We start from the raw sequence: 17,791 nt of genomic DNA on the forward strand, positions 1-17,791 counted from the left end.
CTTACTCGCCAACATTTCAAACTCTAAATCCAAAATCCCCCCTGTTGTTTCATTATTTACATTTTCTATTTTTTGACGGATGCCCCCGTAGGTTTGGTGCTTTTTTTTTGTTCCCTTCCCTCCCCTCTACCTCCCCTCTACCTCCCCCTGCCTCTCTTCCTGCTTTGCTTCTGTATTTATGCACACAGATCCTGGCCTAAAGTAAACAGGCGGCGCACAATAGCTCATTCCACAGGCTCCACTGTAATTCAGCCCTCCGGCCGAGATCTGAGCCAAAACCAGCAATAACACGCTAAATCACCGAGTCCTCTAAGACACGGCACCGCAAGAGTGGGAACGCTGGGCCGTCCCCGATTACACGCACACACACACACACACACACACACACACACACACACACACACACACACACACACACACACACGTTTGTCTATACGCTGTACATGTTCTGTACAGTCTTGGGGAGTATGAGACCAGTATGGGCAGGTCACAGCAATGGAACCTCAGCAGAGAACTCAAAGAAAAAGACAATATGAGGCTTTGTTGAACTGTAACCCCCCCCCCCCCCACCCCCCCCCCACCCCACCCCCTTTTTCCAGGAACCCGTCACCGCTCCCTGGAAAACAATGGGCCTTAACTGAGAAAGTGTTGGTTTTCTGGGCAGCACACCAGTAAACAGCGTACTGAAATCAAGAAGGGGAGGAATGTCTGGCGTGTCCCTCCAGTGAACTGAGGGGGGACGTTTGTGTCAAAAACAGCCATTTTGTCTTCGTGGGAAAATTTTGCCGTGTCGCCTCCGCCGCCGGATGCTTCTCTCATTTACGTAGACCTGCAGAGAACAGAAAGATGGGGAAAGAAAGAGAAGAGAGTCAGAGGATGGATCTATCCTGGTTATAACTCCCTGTAGGTTTGGGGGCAGACAGAAACGTCCTCCCTCCCATTAGAGACGGAGCTGATTAAACTGTCAAGAAGCTCATAAAATATTCATTTCATATTGGCAGAGAGTTACGACATGACTTCCCAGACTTATTGTTATCAACTCCTCTGCACAACTTAATTGATTCATCCAATTTTAGACAGGTTTGTGTGTGTTTTGCTCCATGTGCTTCTATCACGTATTGCCTGCGGCGTGGCACACACACACACACACACACACACACACACACACACACACACACACACACACACACACACACAACTGTGTCATGAGAGGCCTCCATTTTCCCTACAGCCCTCCGACAGGATGGAGCATGTTCCAGAGAGACGTTCACACCCCAGACACGACTCAAGGCTCCAGATACTGAGCTAGAAGCCGTCACGTTTCTGGTCACTGTTGTTTTGTGACCGCCGGCATCCTGATTAAAAATACTAAAAGAAGCTCTGGAACAAGCGAGTAAGTGGATCATTGAAACAGTTACATGTTAGGGCTGGGTTATACCGCAAAATATTGTGATACTTGACAAATAAAAAAGGTATTTTCTCATTTAATTCAATTTAATTCAATTGTATCTGTAGAGCCCAATACCTCAACATCATCTGTCCTTGGACTCTCGCGTAGGAAAAGTAAAAACTTCCCAAAATAAAACTTTTAACGGGCAACATGAGAAGGATCCTCTATCAGGACGGACAGACGTGTAATAGATGTGTAGAGAACGAACAACATACTAAAAGTACAACATAGTCAATCCGTGTGATATAAATGATACATTTAAAGAGAGTAATAATAGAAAAATTATGATAACAAAAGCAGTAAAAGTAGACTAATAATATAATAATATATATATAATAGTAATGATTAAGAACTGCAGTGCAAAATGAACAGATTATCTGAGGAATGTGAGTCAGTATTTGCTTGTTATTTTCAAATAAGACGACAATTGTGTGTCACGATATCTCAGGATCTGATTTCATCATGATACCATTTCTTTGATAAATGATCATATTGACTGATCACCCAGCCCTCATTACATGTAGGTAACTAATAGTACAGCCCAGAGTGCAGATGACCACAAAAGGAAACAGACAACGGCTCTTAGAAAACACACAGGAACATAAAACACACATGTTGGCGTGACACACGTTCATACTTACAGGTACATGGGCTTTAAGAGGAGATGAGATGGTTTCTCATTGACATGGTAGAGAGGGAATGGGTCAAATCCACCAATAAAATCGACTGAAAACAAAGGATTAAACACATAAATCATGGAGAAAATCAAAAGACAGACAATAAGAGAACAAGACGCTGAAATTAAAAAGACAAACAATGATAAAAACAAACAGTAGAATGAGAAACGAAATGGAAACTAAAGACGCAGCGGGGACGGATGTAAAGCAGGGATGTTGAAAGGTACGTTTTTTTACTTTTCAAAGAGTCCACACAAACCCCCGTGTATCTGCACGAGGAGCTCGGGGACAGGTGAAAGCTGGCCACCTGTCAAAATAGCCAAAGCCTTCTTTCTTTTTTTCTTTTTTTTTATCGCTCAGAAACAGAGGTGACTTTCAGCCACGAGGACCGAATGCTCAACCTGTTCTGTTTGTTCTCTCATTGAAGAGTTGCAGTGCGGTGTGCAGATGAGCACACCAGCGCTGTGTAGAAAGAGACAGGGGGACACGCTGGAGACAACAGTGATTGTGGGTAATTTTTGTGCAGATGCAGAGAGAGAGAGAGAGAGAGAGAGAGAGAGAGAGAGAGAGAGAGAGAGAGAGAGACAGAGAGAGCGAGAGAGACAGAGAGAGATGTTTGTGAGACGAAGGGGAAAGGCTCGCGGCTCTAGAGGGGGACACAAAGGCTGAGAGAGAGAGAGAGAGAGAGAGAGAGACAGAGAAAGAGAGAGCGAGAGAGAGAAGGGGGAGGACGGGGGTCTGACTGACAGGGGGCCAAAGAGATTAGAGAAAGAGGCCAGCAATGTCCAAGCGCTGGGAACATCGTGACGGGAGAGGAAAAGGGAAAAAGTGAACCTGAGTCAGTGGAAAAGAAATAAAGGCACCAAAACAAATAGCGGATGCTAGTTTAAGAGGAAAAAAAAAATCTGTTACTACAGACATGGAAAGTACTGTAAGGCCAAATCAGTTGCATCCTGATAAGAGGACGCAGAGGGGGTCTGCTGAATACTGATATGTAGGCAGGATGAGTGCAGAGCGCCACAGGGTGCGGTGGTGGTGGTGGGGGGGGGGGGGACGTCCCTTTCCTGTGACCCTGCCCTGGTTTCCTGGGATTCTCCGCTTCATTTTTCCACCAGGGACACATTCCCTGCCACAACGAGCTGTGCTGAGGACCACAGTTAGACGATAATGACGGTTGCCATTTTTAGACACAGCTCTTGGGGACGCCGGTGCATCCGTCAGTCTGTCAGTGCAACACTTTGGTTTTTAATGGTTGTTAATTTAACCTTTACTTATATATAGGTATTGGTCAAGATGGCAGCGTCCATAAAAAAAACACAGATTACTTTAATTACCGCCTCGCTGTTGTATGCCTCTCACTTCATTCTTCACCTTGCTTTGTCTACGTGTGCCTTTTAGCGCATGTTTGTGCATGTTAGCGCGCCCCGCTAGCTAGCTCACGGTCTGCACTTCTCATTCGGCGGTTACAGCCGACCACGCCGGCCTGACCGTCAGCACCGTCAGCGAGGTGTCCTCTGGTTCCCTCTCAGGTAAACACTGTTAGCTCCGTCAGCAGACTGCTTGTGTTGAACCACAGATTATGGTGGATTATGTCCTTAGAGTTTTCTGGTGAGAGGGACGTCCGGATTACTCTGAGTCTGCTGCGATCTGTTAACGCCACTGTTTTTCATTAACATTGTTTTGTACTACACTATTTTTCATAGTTTTTTTTCCTAATCTCGCAAATTTGTGAGTTTTTCTTGTAAATTTGCCACGTTAATCTCAGAGAATATCAGAGTTTTTTTCCTCATAAATTTACCTTTAATCTTGGAAATTCAGAGTTTCTCATAATATTATCTTCTCTGGCTCCATAATCTTTTTTTTTTTTAACCTACAATGGCCCTAATAAGCCGTCGTGGTAAACGTCAAACAACACTTTGAAAATAAATGTAAAAACCTGCTTTGATGAAATGTTGGAACGCTGCAAGCTCAAATCGGCTGTTCATTGCTTTTCTGATGTTTTGGCATGTCTGTGTGGATGGCACGCTTTTAAAAAATGAGATCAGAAAACACCAACATGAATGATGGAAAACATTCAACATGAAACGGTGCATTAGATGTCCTCTGTAGTGTAGACGGCGGCCTTGGAAACACATATTGGCAGCTGATCGCCGCATGTGATCCTGTTATACTGAAAGGGGGCAAGCTCATTTTCCTCCGAGCAGAAGGAGCGAGCGGATTTTCACTCGTGTGGACACACTCGAGAAATGTAGGTCAACAGCGAAGGCATCTATGTGCTGCCCCGAAACAAGCAGGGAGTAATGTACGATTATGTTCAAGTGGAAATCAGGACCTGAGCCGAACCAGGAGAGAAGCTGACAATCACTTCATATGTGTGTGTGTGTGTGTGTGTGTGTGTGGGTGTGTGTGTGTGTGTGTGTGTGAAGGGCTGGCGAGCTCACAGTGAAATGAAAACACAGGCACAGAGATAAAGGGGGAAAGACCAGTCGGGAAAAACAGGGTTTGTGAGTGTGGGGAAGATCAAGATGTTTTCTCACATGAACAATGTTTTCTCCTTCTGGAAACACTCTTGTTTGTTTTAGGCGGGGTGTCTGAGTCTCAGTAGAGCGTGCAGGAAGCAGGACATGATGCAGATCACAGCATGATCAAGTAGCCTGTCCGTAAGTTGTTCAGAAGCAACAGATTCTCTTGAATTTGTCTGACGTTTCGGCGTTGGCCCTTAACGACGGGAGTTCACAAATCTCTCCACAGTTGGACATTTTCGTTGGCGTCTTCGCGTAAACGACCCGTCTTCTTGCGTCTCGGATGTTTGTTTTTCTTTACGAAGACCTGCAAGATCATGCAGTATGCTTTAGGGCGGGGCTACCTTGTGATTGACAGGTCGCTACCACGGCGTTGTCCGGTCTGGTAGATTTCGTCTTCAAACTTTAAACCTTTGAAAGTGTGTTTTCACTTGATAAAAGTTAATTGTAATCATTTTTGACGTCTAAAAATGTTTAATTCTACGTTCAGTTGTACTTAGCTCCACCCTCTTGTATCTCTTCTGGTTGCACGAAACCAAGATGGCGACGGCCAAATGTCAAACTTGAGGTTTCAAACCTCGAGTCCACAAAACAATGAGTGACGTCACGGTGACTACGTCCACTTCCTGTATACAGTCTGTGGTTCAGGGTGTGAAAGAGGCTAAAGACAGAGATAAAGGGCAAGAATTGTTCTCTCTCTCTGTGTCTCACACACACACACACACACACACACACACACACATACACACACACACACACACACACACTATTTAAAGGAGCTCCTCATGGTTTGATCCACTCTGCAGTACTACGTCTCTGTCCTCACACACCGTTACACAGCCATCACTGCAATGCAGGCTACTCATTGACTTTAAAGGCGGTTTTATCCTCCGTTATTCTGCATATGAAAACTTCAGGTGTGTTTGAATGAGAGTGTGTTGAAAGTTAATCATCCATGCAGGGAGGAGAAAGGTTCCAGGCAAACACAGGCCAGGAGAACCTCTGGAATATGTTTCATGTGACGAATACAGACAATTCTGCCACTGTGCTTATTGTTGGGCAAATATTTTGATGATCGATTATTAACGTTGAAATGAACTGGTAGTTGCAGTGCTAATTTCCAGAGTTTACAAGTAACAACTACTTCAATGTGGATATATTTTGCAGAATAATTAAAAAATATCAGAGTTCCATTCAAGTGTCCCAGGATGTTATGACAGTGAGCCAACGTCACAATAGGACCAAAGACTGTATATAAGAAGCGGACGTGGTCTTTGTGACGTCGCCCATCTGTTTGTGGACTGCCGTTTTTTAGCCTCTAGTTCGACGTTTTGGCCGTCGCCATCTTGGCTTTTTGCAACCAGTGAATGGAAGTGACCATATCTGGACTGAGGAGGAGTGACGTAGAGGCGCCGTATACGTCTCTGGTAGCGACCTGTCAATCACAGCTTCTTGACTTGGACCTTATAAACGACCGTCAAACAGAAACTGTCAAAATGGTCAATCTCTGAATGTTCAACTTGAAGATAACATTTTGGGGTAAATCGGGGTGACAAGACTTTTTTTGTGGATGTTTTGACCTTTTTCACTCTTTTCCAACTGGAGAATACGCTGCCACCTACACGCTCTCGCATCCCTTCAGCGTCTCATTCTGCTGTGGAGGATTTTCTGGGGATGTGACTCAGCACAGAGGGCGGCAGCATAATTAGCAGACATGCTAAAGCGAGCTTATCCCGGCGCTCGGCTTCTAACTCCATGACCTACTTTACAAAGAGGATTTTCCCCACCACTCGCTCAGTCGCTGTGTCTGCTCACCACCGATAACTCTGTGGAACCAATTCACACACGCACACGCACACAAATATCTACACTCCAACATTCAGTCAGTCCTGCACAGTCAGGTAACACACACAAATACATTCAGTGTAAAGGTATGCATGAGTGTGTGAATATACATATGCACTTTTAACGTGAGAGGATGTCAAATCAAATGGGAGATCACACACACACACACACACACACACACACACACACACACACACACACAACTGTATGAGTAATAAAGCCTGAAAGCCAGTCCAAACCCTGAGCTGATGTTGTATGATGCTTTCTATTCTGCCCATTGTGTCTTCCTGTGAGTGTGTGTGTGTGTGTGTGTGTGTGTGTGTGTGTGTGTGTGTGTGTGTGTGTGTGTGCGTGCACGGGTGTGTGTGTTTCACCCCGCTATTCTTTACGCAAGCCTGAGCACTCAAATCTATCTCACCCGTCTCCCCTGAGAGTGAGAGAGTGCTCGGCGTGAGAGGAATTCCTGTCTTATCTCCTCATTCACGAGAAGCTCATCTTGTCTCGTGTTGTTTGTTTCGGCATAATGACCCGTCTCCTCTTCCAACCTCGCTCCTGACGAACACCTCCCTCTGCTCTCCCCCGTCCATGCTCCTCTTCCGGTCTCACCCTCTCTCTTTCTGTCCCTCCTGAGGATTCTTCCCTACCTTTCTTCTCTTGCCGAGGCGCAATCAACTGTGGAAGTTATTGACCGACGAGGCGCTTAATGAGGCTGATAAAACGAGGGACCAGGGACCTCTAACTTTTTTTTACAAGCACACCTCATTAAAGCTTCGAAAGCCAGAGACGGGAAACGAGACGGAGAGCGGCGGAGATTTCTTACAACAATTGGACTCTCGTATGTGATTATTCCATCTTAGTGTGGAGAATGCGAGGAACAGGAATGAAGCGAGTGAAGAGAAGAGGAAGTTCTGAGTAGGAGGAGAGGTGCTGAGGCACAGAAACACGCTTTAATCTACACATCAAATGAGAGTGGTGGAGCTGGTGTCTGCGTGTGTGTGTGTGTGTGTGCGCACCTGTCTCTGAACAAGTTTGTGTGTGTGTGTGTGTGTGTGTGTGAGCAGGCAAAAGGCTGATTACAATAACAAAGAGTGAGCGGTTGGAAGCTTTCGTGGCAGAGTTTTACTCCTGAATCAGAGAAGAGCCGCCAGATAATTAAAACTCATAAAAATCCCACCATGTTTTGTTTTCACCATTGACCCTTTTTTTTGTGAACCAACCTTTCCTTATTGCTCTTTTGATAGTGTTACCGCTGTTTTTGTGTGTGTGTGTGTGTGCGTGTGTGTGTGGGTGAATGGCCATCCACTTTTCAAACAAACACAATCTGTGCCACACGGGGCGGTGAACAAAGCTCAAATGTCACAAAGAAACAAAAGCGTAGTTTAGTTTAGTTGACTTGACTCGTGCTGAGGTGGTGTTGCCCTCCAGGGATTATTTAGGGTCGACTGGTGATTAAGTGGTACTGCCCAGAGCCGGGGGTGGTGATGCTAACCGCTCACAGCCGCTGAATCTCTGGTATGTGACCACCACAGAACTGCCTGGATTTCTGCAGCGCTCGTCTGCAGGAACACGGGCACCACGTCACAAGTTCCCCTCAAATTACAAGAGTCTGCAGGTTTGACATGAAATTAGTGCGTGTAGTGCTTTGTGCATTACGCCGTGTTCAAATCAAAGTGAGAGTTTGGGTGTCTGGGATTGATTACAGCCAGGCTCCAGCTACTTCACAATTAGTACTCTGACAAGCACGAACAGTATGTAGGGGCCTGTGATTTCCGCGATGTAGAAAACACAGACAGCTTCACGGAATGTGATGATAAAAATGGAATCTGCGGTGAAACAAGGCACATTTGGTTTTTGCCAAAATGTGGAAGCAATTTATGAAAATCAAGGTTTCCCCTAGTATCATAAGCGTTGTTTTTTCCCAGCATCTAAGCTGTATGAACGAGAATAAACTATGCCACTAATTTACGGGTCACGCTGCTTCTCTCCTCTGCTCTCTGTGTCGGTGTTTTTTAACTGATGGTTTAGCTCATCTCCTCCAGACACACACAGTCATGTTGAAGAGGCCCTTCCACACGTCTAGCGTCTTTCAAACTACACGATTTTGGCTCTGATTTTCCACTCGCCGCTAGTTTTCGGAGCTTCCCAGCAAAAGTCACAGATCAGATGCAAATTTGGCGTTCGCTGTTCAAAGATGTGAGACGAGCGGCTCTTCGATGCATAAATATGTGACCTGTCGGGAAACTGCAACCAATGAGAGCGCAAGACGCGTGTTGAGGGGTCAAATAAAACAAAGGAAGTCGACACTAACAGCTAAATTTACAAAAGAAGGAACGTTTTGTTTTATAACCGTATTGAGAAACCTATTTAATCTCAGCTAATCCTCACACAGCGTTCAGGGTTAATATTCAGAAGGGAAAAATACGAGGCAGACTCTCATGCATGTGGACATCGCTATGCGTCCCGGAGAGTTACTGCGGTGCTAATCAGATATTTACGACCGCCGCTAACCCTTAGATCAAATGTTTCCTGCCCTCTGATTGTCCGACATCGAGCGAGAACCTCTGACCCTGCGTCCTATGAGGTCACAGCAGCTGGGTCATTTATCACAAGGGTTCATCTCTGGTTTCTCCTTCTCTAATATCTCATGTCGCCTGTTCACACACCCTTTTCTCTCTCTCTGCCTGCTTCATGCAGGACAGGAAAAGGCCGAGTCAACTGCACAGACTGAGCCACTTCGGAGGAAGCATGTGCATGTTTGACAAGCTGCAAGAGCATGAGGAGGGAAGGTGTGTGCGTGTCGAGAGGAGAGTGGGGGAGGTGCACTCCTGCGGTGTAAAAAAACACCCGCCCGAGCCAGCAACAGACAGCTGGAGCGACAAACAAGGGGGTGCATGGGGAGAAGAAAGTGAGAGAAGTGAAAGCCCCGAGTACATGAAAGAAAGGTTTGCAACAACAGCGAGGACCACACAGACGACTGGACACGTGAAAGAGAAAGGGAGAAGAATGGGCTGAAGGAGGTGTGGAGAGGGAACACATGGTTCCTTTGGTTCTGGAGGGAGAGAGAGAGAGAGAGAGAGAGGGCCCAGCTGGCGTGGGGGAGGACAGAGGAGGGAGACAGGGGAGAGCTGGAGCGGTGATAGTGGGAGGTAAAGATAGGAAAAGAATAGAAAGACGTGGCCCTGTATTCCTCAATTCTTGAGTTTTCCGTCACATCTGCGTGAGTGGTTCTGAGAGTGATTCATTAATTGCTGCAATGATCTGTTTCAAGAATGTGTGTGTGTGTGTGTGTGTGTGTGTGTGTGTGTGTGTGTGTGTGTGTGTGAGGGGGTGAGGTTAAGCGACTCACAGCTGTCCTCCTCCTCGGTGATGGCGCTGACAACATAACAGGCGTACACGAAGCCCAGGAGCTGTGAACACACAAGCAAACGAGAGAGATGTTAGACTTCACCGAGCTGGCGGCTGATAAACAGCTGCTTTGATTGGCAAGAAAAAAGAACATACACAGAACATCTGGAAAGGAGCGAGTTTTTTTGATGATGCAGCCTCGATCTTTTTGGGGGACCATGTGATGCAACGCTGTGCAACACTCGAGCTCAAACGTTCCGTTGATTATCCGACAGAAAACTGACTGAGATTCATTTTAATGATGAAGTAATTGTTGTCAGCTGTTCGTTCCATGTTACTATCAAGCTCAAGTTGTCAAACATGTAACAGGTTCCAGCTTCTGAAACGTGCTGCTTTTCTCTGTTATACAACAACGTGAGGTGAATATTAATAATATTATATTAATAGGTTTTTACTGTGAGTCAGACAAAACGAGCAACATGAAGACGTCACCTCGTGTTCTGGAACATTTTGATGGACATTTTTCACTATTTTCAGACATTTTAGAGACAAAATTTATATATAAAATGAACACATTCATTAAAAATGGAAATAATTATAAGCAGCTGTAATCTATATATTTATAATATAATTTGGAACAAATAATTATGAGTAAAGTGGAAGGGTTCGCTCGTATTGACCTCACCCTGAAGGCAGGGTTAGTAACTTCTTCAAAAACATATTCATATTTTCGTTGAAATTCTCATTAAATCCCGACAGCATCAATGAGACTAGGTGGTAAACATAGTGGAGCATTTAACTACTAAAGAGCCACGTACATCCATCAGGAGTCAAAAACAGAGCTGAACAAAGAACAAATTGGATTTGCATACAGCATGTGTCCAGAAACAAGGACGCTGAGTATGTGTAAATAAAGCTACTTAAAAAGGTGATAAAATGTCAGTGCTGCTTTACTGTATCGTCATTGTTGGCTCTTACACATACAGTAGTAGCTCACATGCACAAACACACCAGAAAGCAACGGAGCGAGAGCACAGACTCACTGTACGCTGATGCACATGTGGGCAAACAGCGCTGAGAATAGCCCGTGGGACTGGCAGATGGCTGTCATCGACACGGAAACAGACTCAGTGAGAGACAGACACTCTGAGAGACGGTCTCTCTCCACCCGGGCCAGCCATCCATCATTTGGCTCTCCGCCATGCCAATTAAAGACAGCGTTGGGCACGCTGCCCTCCTCGCACACTGGGTACACAAACACAAAACCCAAAGGGAACGGACTGGCTGTCTGCGACGGTGGCTATTTATATAACATTTATTCAACCTATAACTTAACTTGGCCCACGTAATTATAAGAGGAACAAAGACGGCGTGCAGTCTCCAGGTCTTTCATCTCCACCATTCAGGGTTTTTATTCCTGTTTTTCACTCACATAAGATATTCGGCCTTTATTGAAGTTCATCCAGATGTAGATTAAATGTTTTATTTATAAATGAAACGCAGGTGTGGTGTCTAGTGGAGAAGGGAACGGGGTCGGTCTCTGTGTGGGCTAGATAAGACACACATAACTCTTGTCTCTCGCTCCGTTTCCTCTCTCTAGAATCTAATTGCTGGTCTCACCCCATCCATTACAGTGGCAGTGAAATGGAGGGGAATTAGCATATGTATAAAGCCGGTGTCAAACACAAGATGGTGTTAACAGCAGGGGGGCGCACCCTGTTTTCAACCGCATCGTGTCTGTCTGTGTGTTTCTCCTGTAAAAGCGGTGCGCTCGTACGAGTTAATATTGATGCATGAGTAAACGATTGTTTCATTTCCCTAAAGGGCTCTGATCACTGCTGTGGTCTGGAATGGAGTCAGACATCGTAAAGCCAATCTGTCACAGCAGAGGAGGCTGTGCAGAGTGTTTGTGTAGCATACGTACAGATGGGTGACAGATTAAGGGAAAACACAACATTAAGCGTGTTAATAAGGTGTTGGGGCTCCACAAGCTGCCAGAACAGCTGCAATACAACTTGTCATTAGTGCTGGGTATCAGTACATGATACCTTTTAAGGTATCAGTACATGGTACTTTTAAGGTATCGACCGAAGTACTAAGTAGTATTGAAACCTCTCCAGTCAAACGTTACCATGCAATTGACCCTTTTTGTGGCCAGATCTAGAAAAAAACGTGTTTTGTACGGTGCGTTTGGCTAACAGCTAACAGCTACACACACTGCTGCGTTGTTTTGTACGGTGCGTTTGGCTAACAGCTAACAGCTACACACACTGCTGCCTTGTTTTGTACGGTGCGTTTGGCTAACAGCTAACAGCTACACACACTGCTGCGTTGTTTTGTACGGTGCGTTTGGCTAACAGCTAACAGCTACACACACTGCTGCCTTGTTTTGTACGGTGCGTATGGCTAACAGCTAACAGCTACACACACTGCTGCCTTGTTTTGTACGGTGCGTTTGGCTAACCGCTAACAGCTACACACACTGCTGCGTACCTCTCGGCCGCTGCTCTGCGGCTCACTTGTATTGTTTTGTAGGGTGTGTTTAGCTAACTGCTAACAGCTAACAGAACTACCAGTACACACACACTGCTGAGTACACCACCGCAACTCAGCCACTGCTTATTTTGTCTTTGGTAAGATTGTCGTCTTATACGATGACTTAGAGCCGATTGCCTGCATACATCGCCGCTTGTTTTTGAGTTTGAATGGTGTGTTTTAAGACGCCTTACAGCCCGTTAGTGTCTAGACCGGGGGTTGTATTCATTCAGTCACACTATACAGCAGGCGGTGATCTGCACACTTCTGTTTATGGTCTGAACACTCAGTAACACGCTCGTCCAAAATGTCCTATAGGTGATGGAATATGACTCACACAATTTCCCTAATCATCAAACCATTCAGTGAATTTGTAACCCGTCTGTATATGAATGAAAGAGAAAAAGGAGGGGGAGAAAGAACTAAGCTCTCACTTCCTACCCATGTTTTGATTCAAGAAATGTCGTCAGGGAAAGCACAAAGATGTTGAGGCGAGGATGAAAGAAACAACATAAAGGCCGTTTTCTATCTACAGACAAGCTATTGCCCCGAGGATAAAAAGCTCATAACACCACGGACATACTGCAGTTCCTCTTAGCCTCATTGCACACTCATAAACAGCAGTTGTGAGTAGACAAATCCAACACACCAGAAATGTCATACCTTCAATCAGTGAATGCCAAACCTTGGGAGCAAGTAATGGGAAATCAGTCATTTCTCACGCCTCGACTGATAACCGCTGACAGCAAGAGAGTCTGGACGCTGCATGGAGATGGACTATAATGTATCCCCGTCTTCTAGTTCCCTCTCCTATGGCCACGGTACATTTAGTGTGATGTACAGGGAGCTAATAAGATCAGAAGTGAACACTTGGTGGCTTTTTGTTGGAGGCATTGCTGTCCTTAGCCAATATAGGTCAGTGTCCTCAATAACAAGTGACAATTCCACTTAAATATCCTCGCATATTAAATAATCACGCTCATAAATCCTCTCACACAGCAGTCCTTTGACTTCCTACTGTCACTTCTGGAGTTCAGGGATCATTTTAGAGATTGATGTCAAATTAATTAAGCTCATAAAGCCCCCGCACGTCCTCTGAGGCTTGATGTCAGTCTGCCTGTGAGGACGTGCCGAACTAAAGCCAACTCATTTAGCTGCCAATCATCTTTTTTTCCTTGCACTCTGCACTTTTCCCTTTAAGTCAGTCACTTTTTAAACACAAGTCTCCACATCACTGTCACTCCACAATCTGCAAATCTCCGCTTCTCTATCTGTGTCCTTTTTTTTAGTTTTGTTTGTCGAGCAGTAAGTAGAGTCCGAGGAAGGCAACCGGGGCACGAAAAGTTCAGCTCTAGATCTGAGAAAACATCAAAAGCAAAGCTGTCCTCCAGTGGGCCTTCATGTACTATTTACCATGTGGCAGAGGAAACGAAAGGAGGTATTTGTGATAGTTCAGCACTATCCTTGTTTCCTCTCTCCGATAATGAGGGGCTAAAAGAAGGGCAAGGCCCAAACGTTTGTGTGTGTGTGTGTGTGTGTGTGCGTGTGTGTGAGAAGAATGCCAGCTGCCGAGCTAAAAAGGAAGGTTACTTATTTGCATAGGCTAATGGAGGTCAGGTGTATACTGAATGTGCCGGTCCAGAAAGACGCGTGATCACCTACGACGATGCACACTTACAAACATCAGTCTGCTAGACGTGAATCTGTTGCACTCTTCTCAGTTATAACTGCAATAAAATCAGGTTTACAGTCAAGTTGGATAAAGGGGAAAAAAAACAGTCTCGCTCACTGCACAGGTGTAAAGACTGACATCCTTTTCAATCTCAATCAATTTAAAATGTTCTCTGTGTAGCCCTGACCAATAAGTAGATCGATTGGTTGATTGTCAGACAATGAATCAACAATTTCGATAATGGATTGATTGTCTAAGTCAGTCATTGAGCGACGAGACTAATGCTGCATTCACATGGAATCAGGCCGACAGTAGACGGCAAACCGGATGTTGTGTGAGTGGACGAGAGCAGGGCGGAAATATTACCAGTACCAGCAACAATAACGGTAACCAGATGTTACGTAGCTCCCTCGCACCGGAGAAAGTTGTTTAAGTTTGCATTTTATAGCTACATGCATTCTAAAATAATTACATGAAATAATCAGTTGACATTAGTTGAGGAGAGGAACATTCGCCTGTCACAACAGTAACTTTACTATTTGTGTTACTGTTGCACCTTGAGGGAGCAGGTTACAAATAGTAAAGCCGTGTGGAAACAGGCTACTTGAACACTAGGGCTGTCAACAAATAGTCTAAATTTGAACATATATTTGAATAGTGAAAAGCACCACAAAAAAAAGCTGTCTGCCTCGCACAACCTGAATGTCGACAGTCACACGACGTCACTTTCGTTAATTGAAAATGAAAAGATGTAACATAAGTTTGAGCTGAAGCTGCTGGTGGTGCTGGATGATGGCATTCTGTAAAGTATTTTATTTTCAGATGTGTTCGAGGGTACTAATATAGGAGTTGAAAAAAGAATCAAGATGAATCAATAATGATAATAATTGTTGGTTGCAGCCCTGTATCTGTCTGTTGATATGAATTTAGAGACGCCTGCTTTCCACAGCCGACAGGCCTGTCCACACGTGTGTGTGCAGTGACGGATATCTGAGTCGGTCTACGAGCTCATTAACACACTATTGATTGTGGCTCAGCGTCAGGAGGAAAGTCACCGGGTGCACGATGATGAAAGGAATTTGTAGGTAAAATGCATCACACGGGAGAGAGGAGGAGCAGAAAGAGAGAGAGAGGAAGAGGGGTGGTGCAGATGTCTAGTGGGTTAATTACACAGGCTTCTCTGCACAAAATCAGACGTGTGTGAGTGAGCAGCTGCATGTTTAATGACATGATGAGAAAGGGACTGCCGAGACCACATCCACCTGTTCTCTTCTACCAGCCCCCCCCCCCCCCCCCCCATCCACAAACACAGATCTATACAGCTTACAGGACCACATGGGGTCGATCAGTGTCTCTGTGGTGCTGATTTGCATCTGCCACATCAAATAACAGCACGCTGATGTAAACAAAAAACAAACAAACACACGACACACAGACACAAGAGGCTGCACATGCAGGAATAAAAAAGCTGTATGAGGAAAGAAAACACTGCTTGTTTGTCCCGTGCAGCCTCATGCAGAGGATTTTAGACGAGGGAGGTCTGACTTCCTCGGCATGGATCGCCTCGGCTCACTCTTGGTTATGATCTCTATTCCGTTTTCAGATAGTTCCAACTCAGTGTAGGCGGGATTATTAGCTGATCATCGTATATGGATCCTTTCATATGCAACCAAACAGAGGAACGTCTGGATTTTGTCAATTGCATGGCGTAGTTTTGTGTTTTTAAATGTGGGTCAAATGAATGAACAAATATCGACGGTAAATAGCTTGGCTATTTAAAAATGGTGTGTTTGTGCAGGATGTCCCGCGTCGCGCTAGAAATTCCACCTTCTAGTATCGACTCAGCTCGCTTGGAACCTCGACCGAGATGGCACCAAAAAAAGTAATAGGTGCTATCCACAACCTTTGCCGATTGAAAAGCAAAACAAAAGAGCGAGGCGAGTTGAGTAGAGCCGAGCTGTGGAAATGCGAATCAGGAAGATAAATAAAACGAGTACGCACTCAACAAGCAAAAAGGAAAAGCAAACATGCCGCTGGAGAAGTTTTACTTCTTTAATGTTGCTTGTTTTTCACTTTTAAGTTCTCCTCTGTTCCCATTTCTTCCTCTTGCCTACTCTCAGAGTTTAAAAAGACCAAATATTGGAGTAAAATTAATCTGAGCAAAATGCATGCCCCTGAAAAAACAGATTAACAATTAAAGCTCTTGGTGGAGACGGCCTTTGAAGTTCAATGGCGGGAAGTCATGAACTGCGAGTAGCCCGATATATATATATACATATATATATATACATATATATATACATATATATACATATATGTATATATATATATACATATATATACATATATACATATATATACATACATACATATATATATATATATATATATACATACATATATATATATTGGCAGCAGCCAACAGCCGTAATAACTGCTGACTACTGCATCATCAAGTCTTTTAATCCTTGGATCTTTATAATCCTTTGAAGGAGATGCTGTGAAACTCACAGAGCAGTTACGATGTGATGTCAGCGCTGACATATTGCAGAGGTGCTTAATGCTATTATTACACTTTTTTTTTACTGATTCCGGACAAATTACTGCGCTTCAAATAGGAATCACATCAAAGATCCCTCCAGTTGGCTCCCCATGCAGCACAAAAACAGAAACACACATATTCCCCCACAGTGGTGATGGTTGTTCAGCTTGAGAGTTGGACTAATGGACTTATCAAAGCGAGCCCCCTGACCTTTTGGATGAGTGAGGGGGGAGGCCATGATGTTTCTCATGCCGCTGAACTGAGTGAACCTGAACGACGACGGAACACACACCCAAACCTAAAGGAGAGCCGAGCGGACCCCCGATATATACCCCCCCCCCCCCCCACACACACACACACACACACACACTCCCCTGGTATATTAAACAAGCTGCACTTCAACACAGACCGCAGACTGACATGAGAGAGAGACGCCTAAGCTCCAGAGAAAAAAGTGGCAGAAGAGAAGGACAAGCGCGTTGGTGGGAGTTTGATTGACATGAGGGTGAAGCGGTGTGAGATCTGCGCAGGAAAAGGAGACGGGAAGAGGAAATAGATGAAACAATAAAAAATAGTTTCCAACGAGCAATGGAGCGAGAGAATGACGCAGGCCGCCGTTCCTCCCATTATCAACTACCACACAAATCCTCCCAATGCAGGTTCCCAAGGAAAAGAGAGGCAACGGAAAAAAAGCATTGCCTGTGGCAGCAATAAGCTACACTAAATGATATATCTGTGTGTGTGCATTTTATGAGAAGCTCAGCAACTCTGACAACCCCTCGACATCTCTCACCGCTCCCTTTAGTGTGTGAGAGTTGTGTCGACACAGATGTAAACTGAACATCACACCTTGCACATTTTTGTTTTTCTTCTTTCTCCTCCACAACTACCCTCCATCTCACCGGAGACGTCTTCTCACACTCGACTGTTTTATTTGACGACGAAGAAGAAAAAGAAAAGAAGACAGGATCACGGGAGGACAGAGAGAGGTGTGTGTGTGTGTGTGTGTGTGTGTGTGTGTGTTGATTTTCTGCTGACTACACTGACAGGGAAATCAGTCCTTATTATTGAATATTAATATATATAATTATCGCCTCACGGTTTCATGCCTCCGTCAACCAGTCAAGTTATACTTTACATCCACTTCTGTCCAAAATGTCACCACTTCATCATGTTATCCTATTAGACGTTTGTGTGAAATTG

At 44.8% G+C, this 17,791-nt stretch overlaps 1 protein-coding gene across 1 annotated transcript in view; it reads right to left on the bottom strand.

The window, feature by feature from the left end:
• Nucleotides 1-609: 609 nt before the first annotated feature.
• nkain4 (sodium/potassium transporting ATPase interacting 4) overlaps nucleotides 610-17,791 on the bottom strand; it is a 45,817-nt gene continuing 28,635 nt past the window's right edge. Inside the window, exons 6-8 of the mRNA XM_076092354.1 lie at nucleotides 9,841-9,901; nucleotides 2,092-2,176; nucleotides 610-829 (exon numbers count right to left, since the gene is read on the bottom strand). Coding sequence (XP_075948469.1) covers nucleotides 820-829; nucleotides 2,092-2,176; nucleotides 9,841-9,901 — 156 coding nt within the window. The 3' untranslated portion in view covers nucleotides 610-819. The remainder of the gene's footprint in view (nucleotides 830-2,091; nucleotides 2,177-9,840; nucleotides 9,902-17,791) is intronic.

Source organism: Anarhichas minor, unplaced genomic scaffold (assembly GCF_050575085.1).
Source record: "Anarhichas minor isolate MPS153535 unplaced genomic scaffold, ASM5057508v1 ptg000003l, whole genome shotgun sequence".
Classification (NCBI taxonomy): Eukaryota; Metazoa; Chordata; class Actinopteri; order Perciformes; family Anarhichadidae; genus Anarhichas; species Anarhichas minor.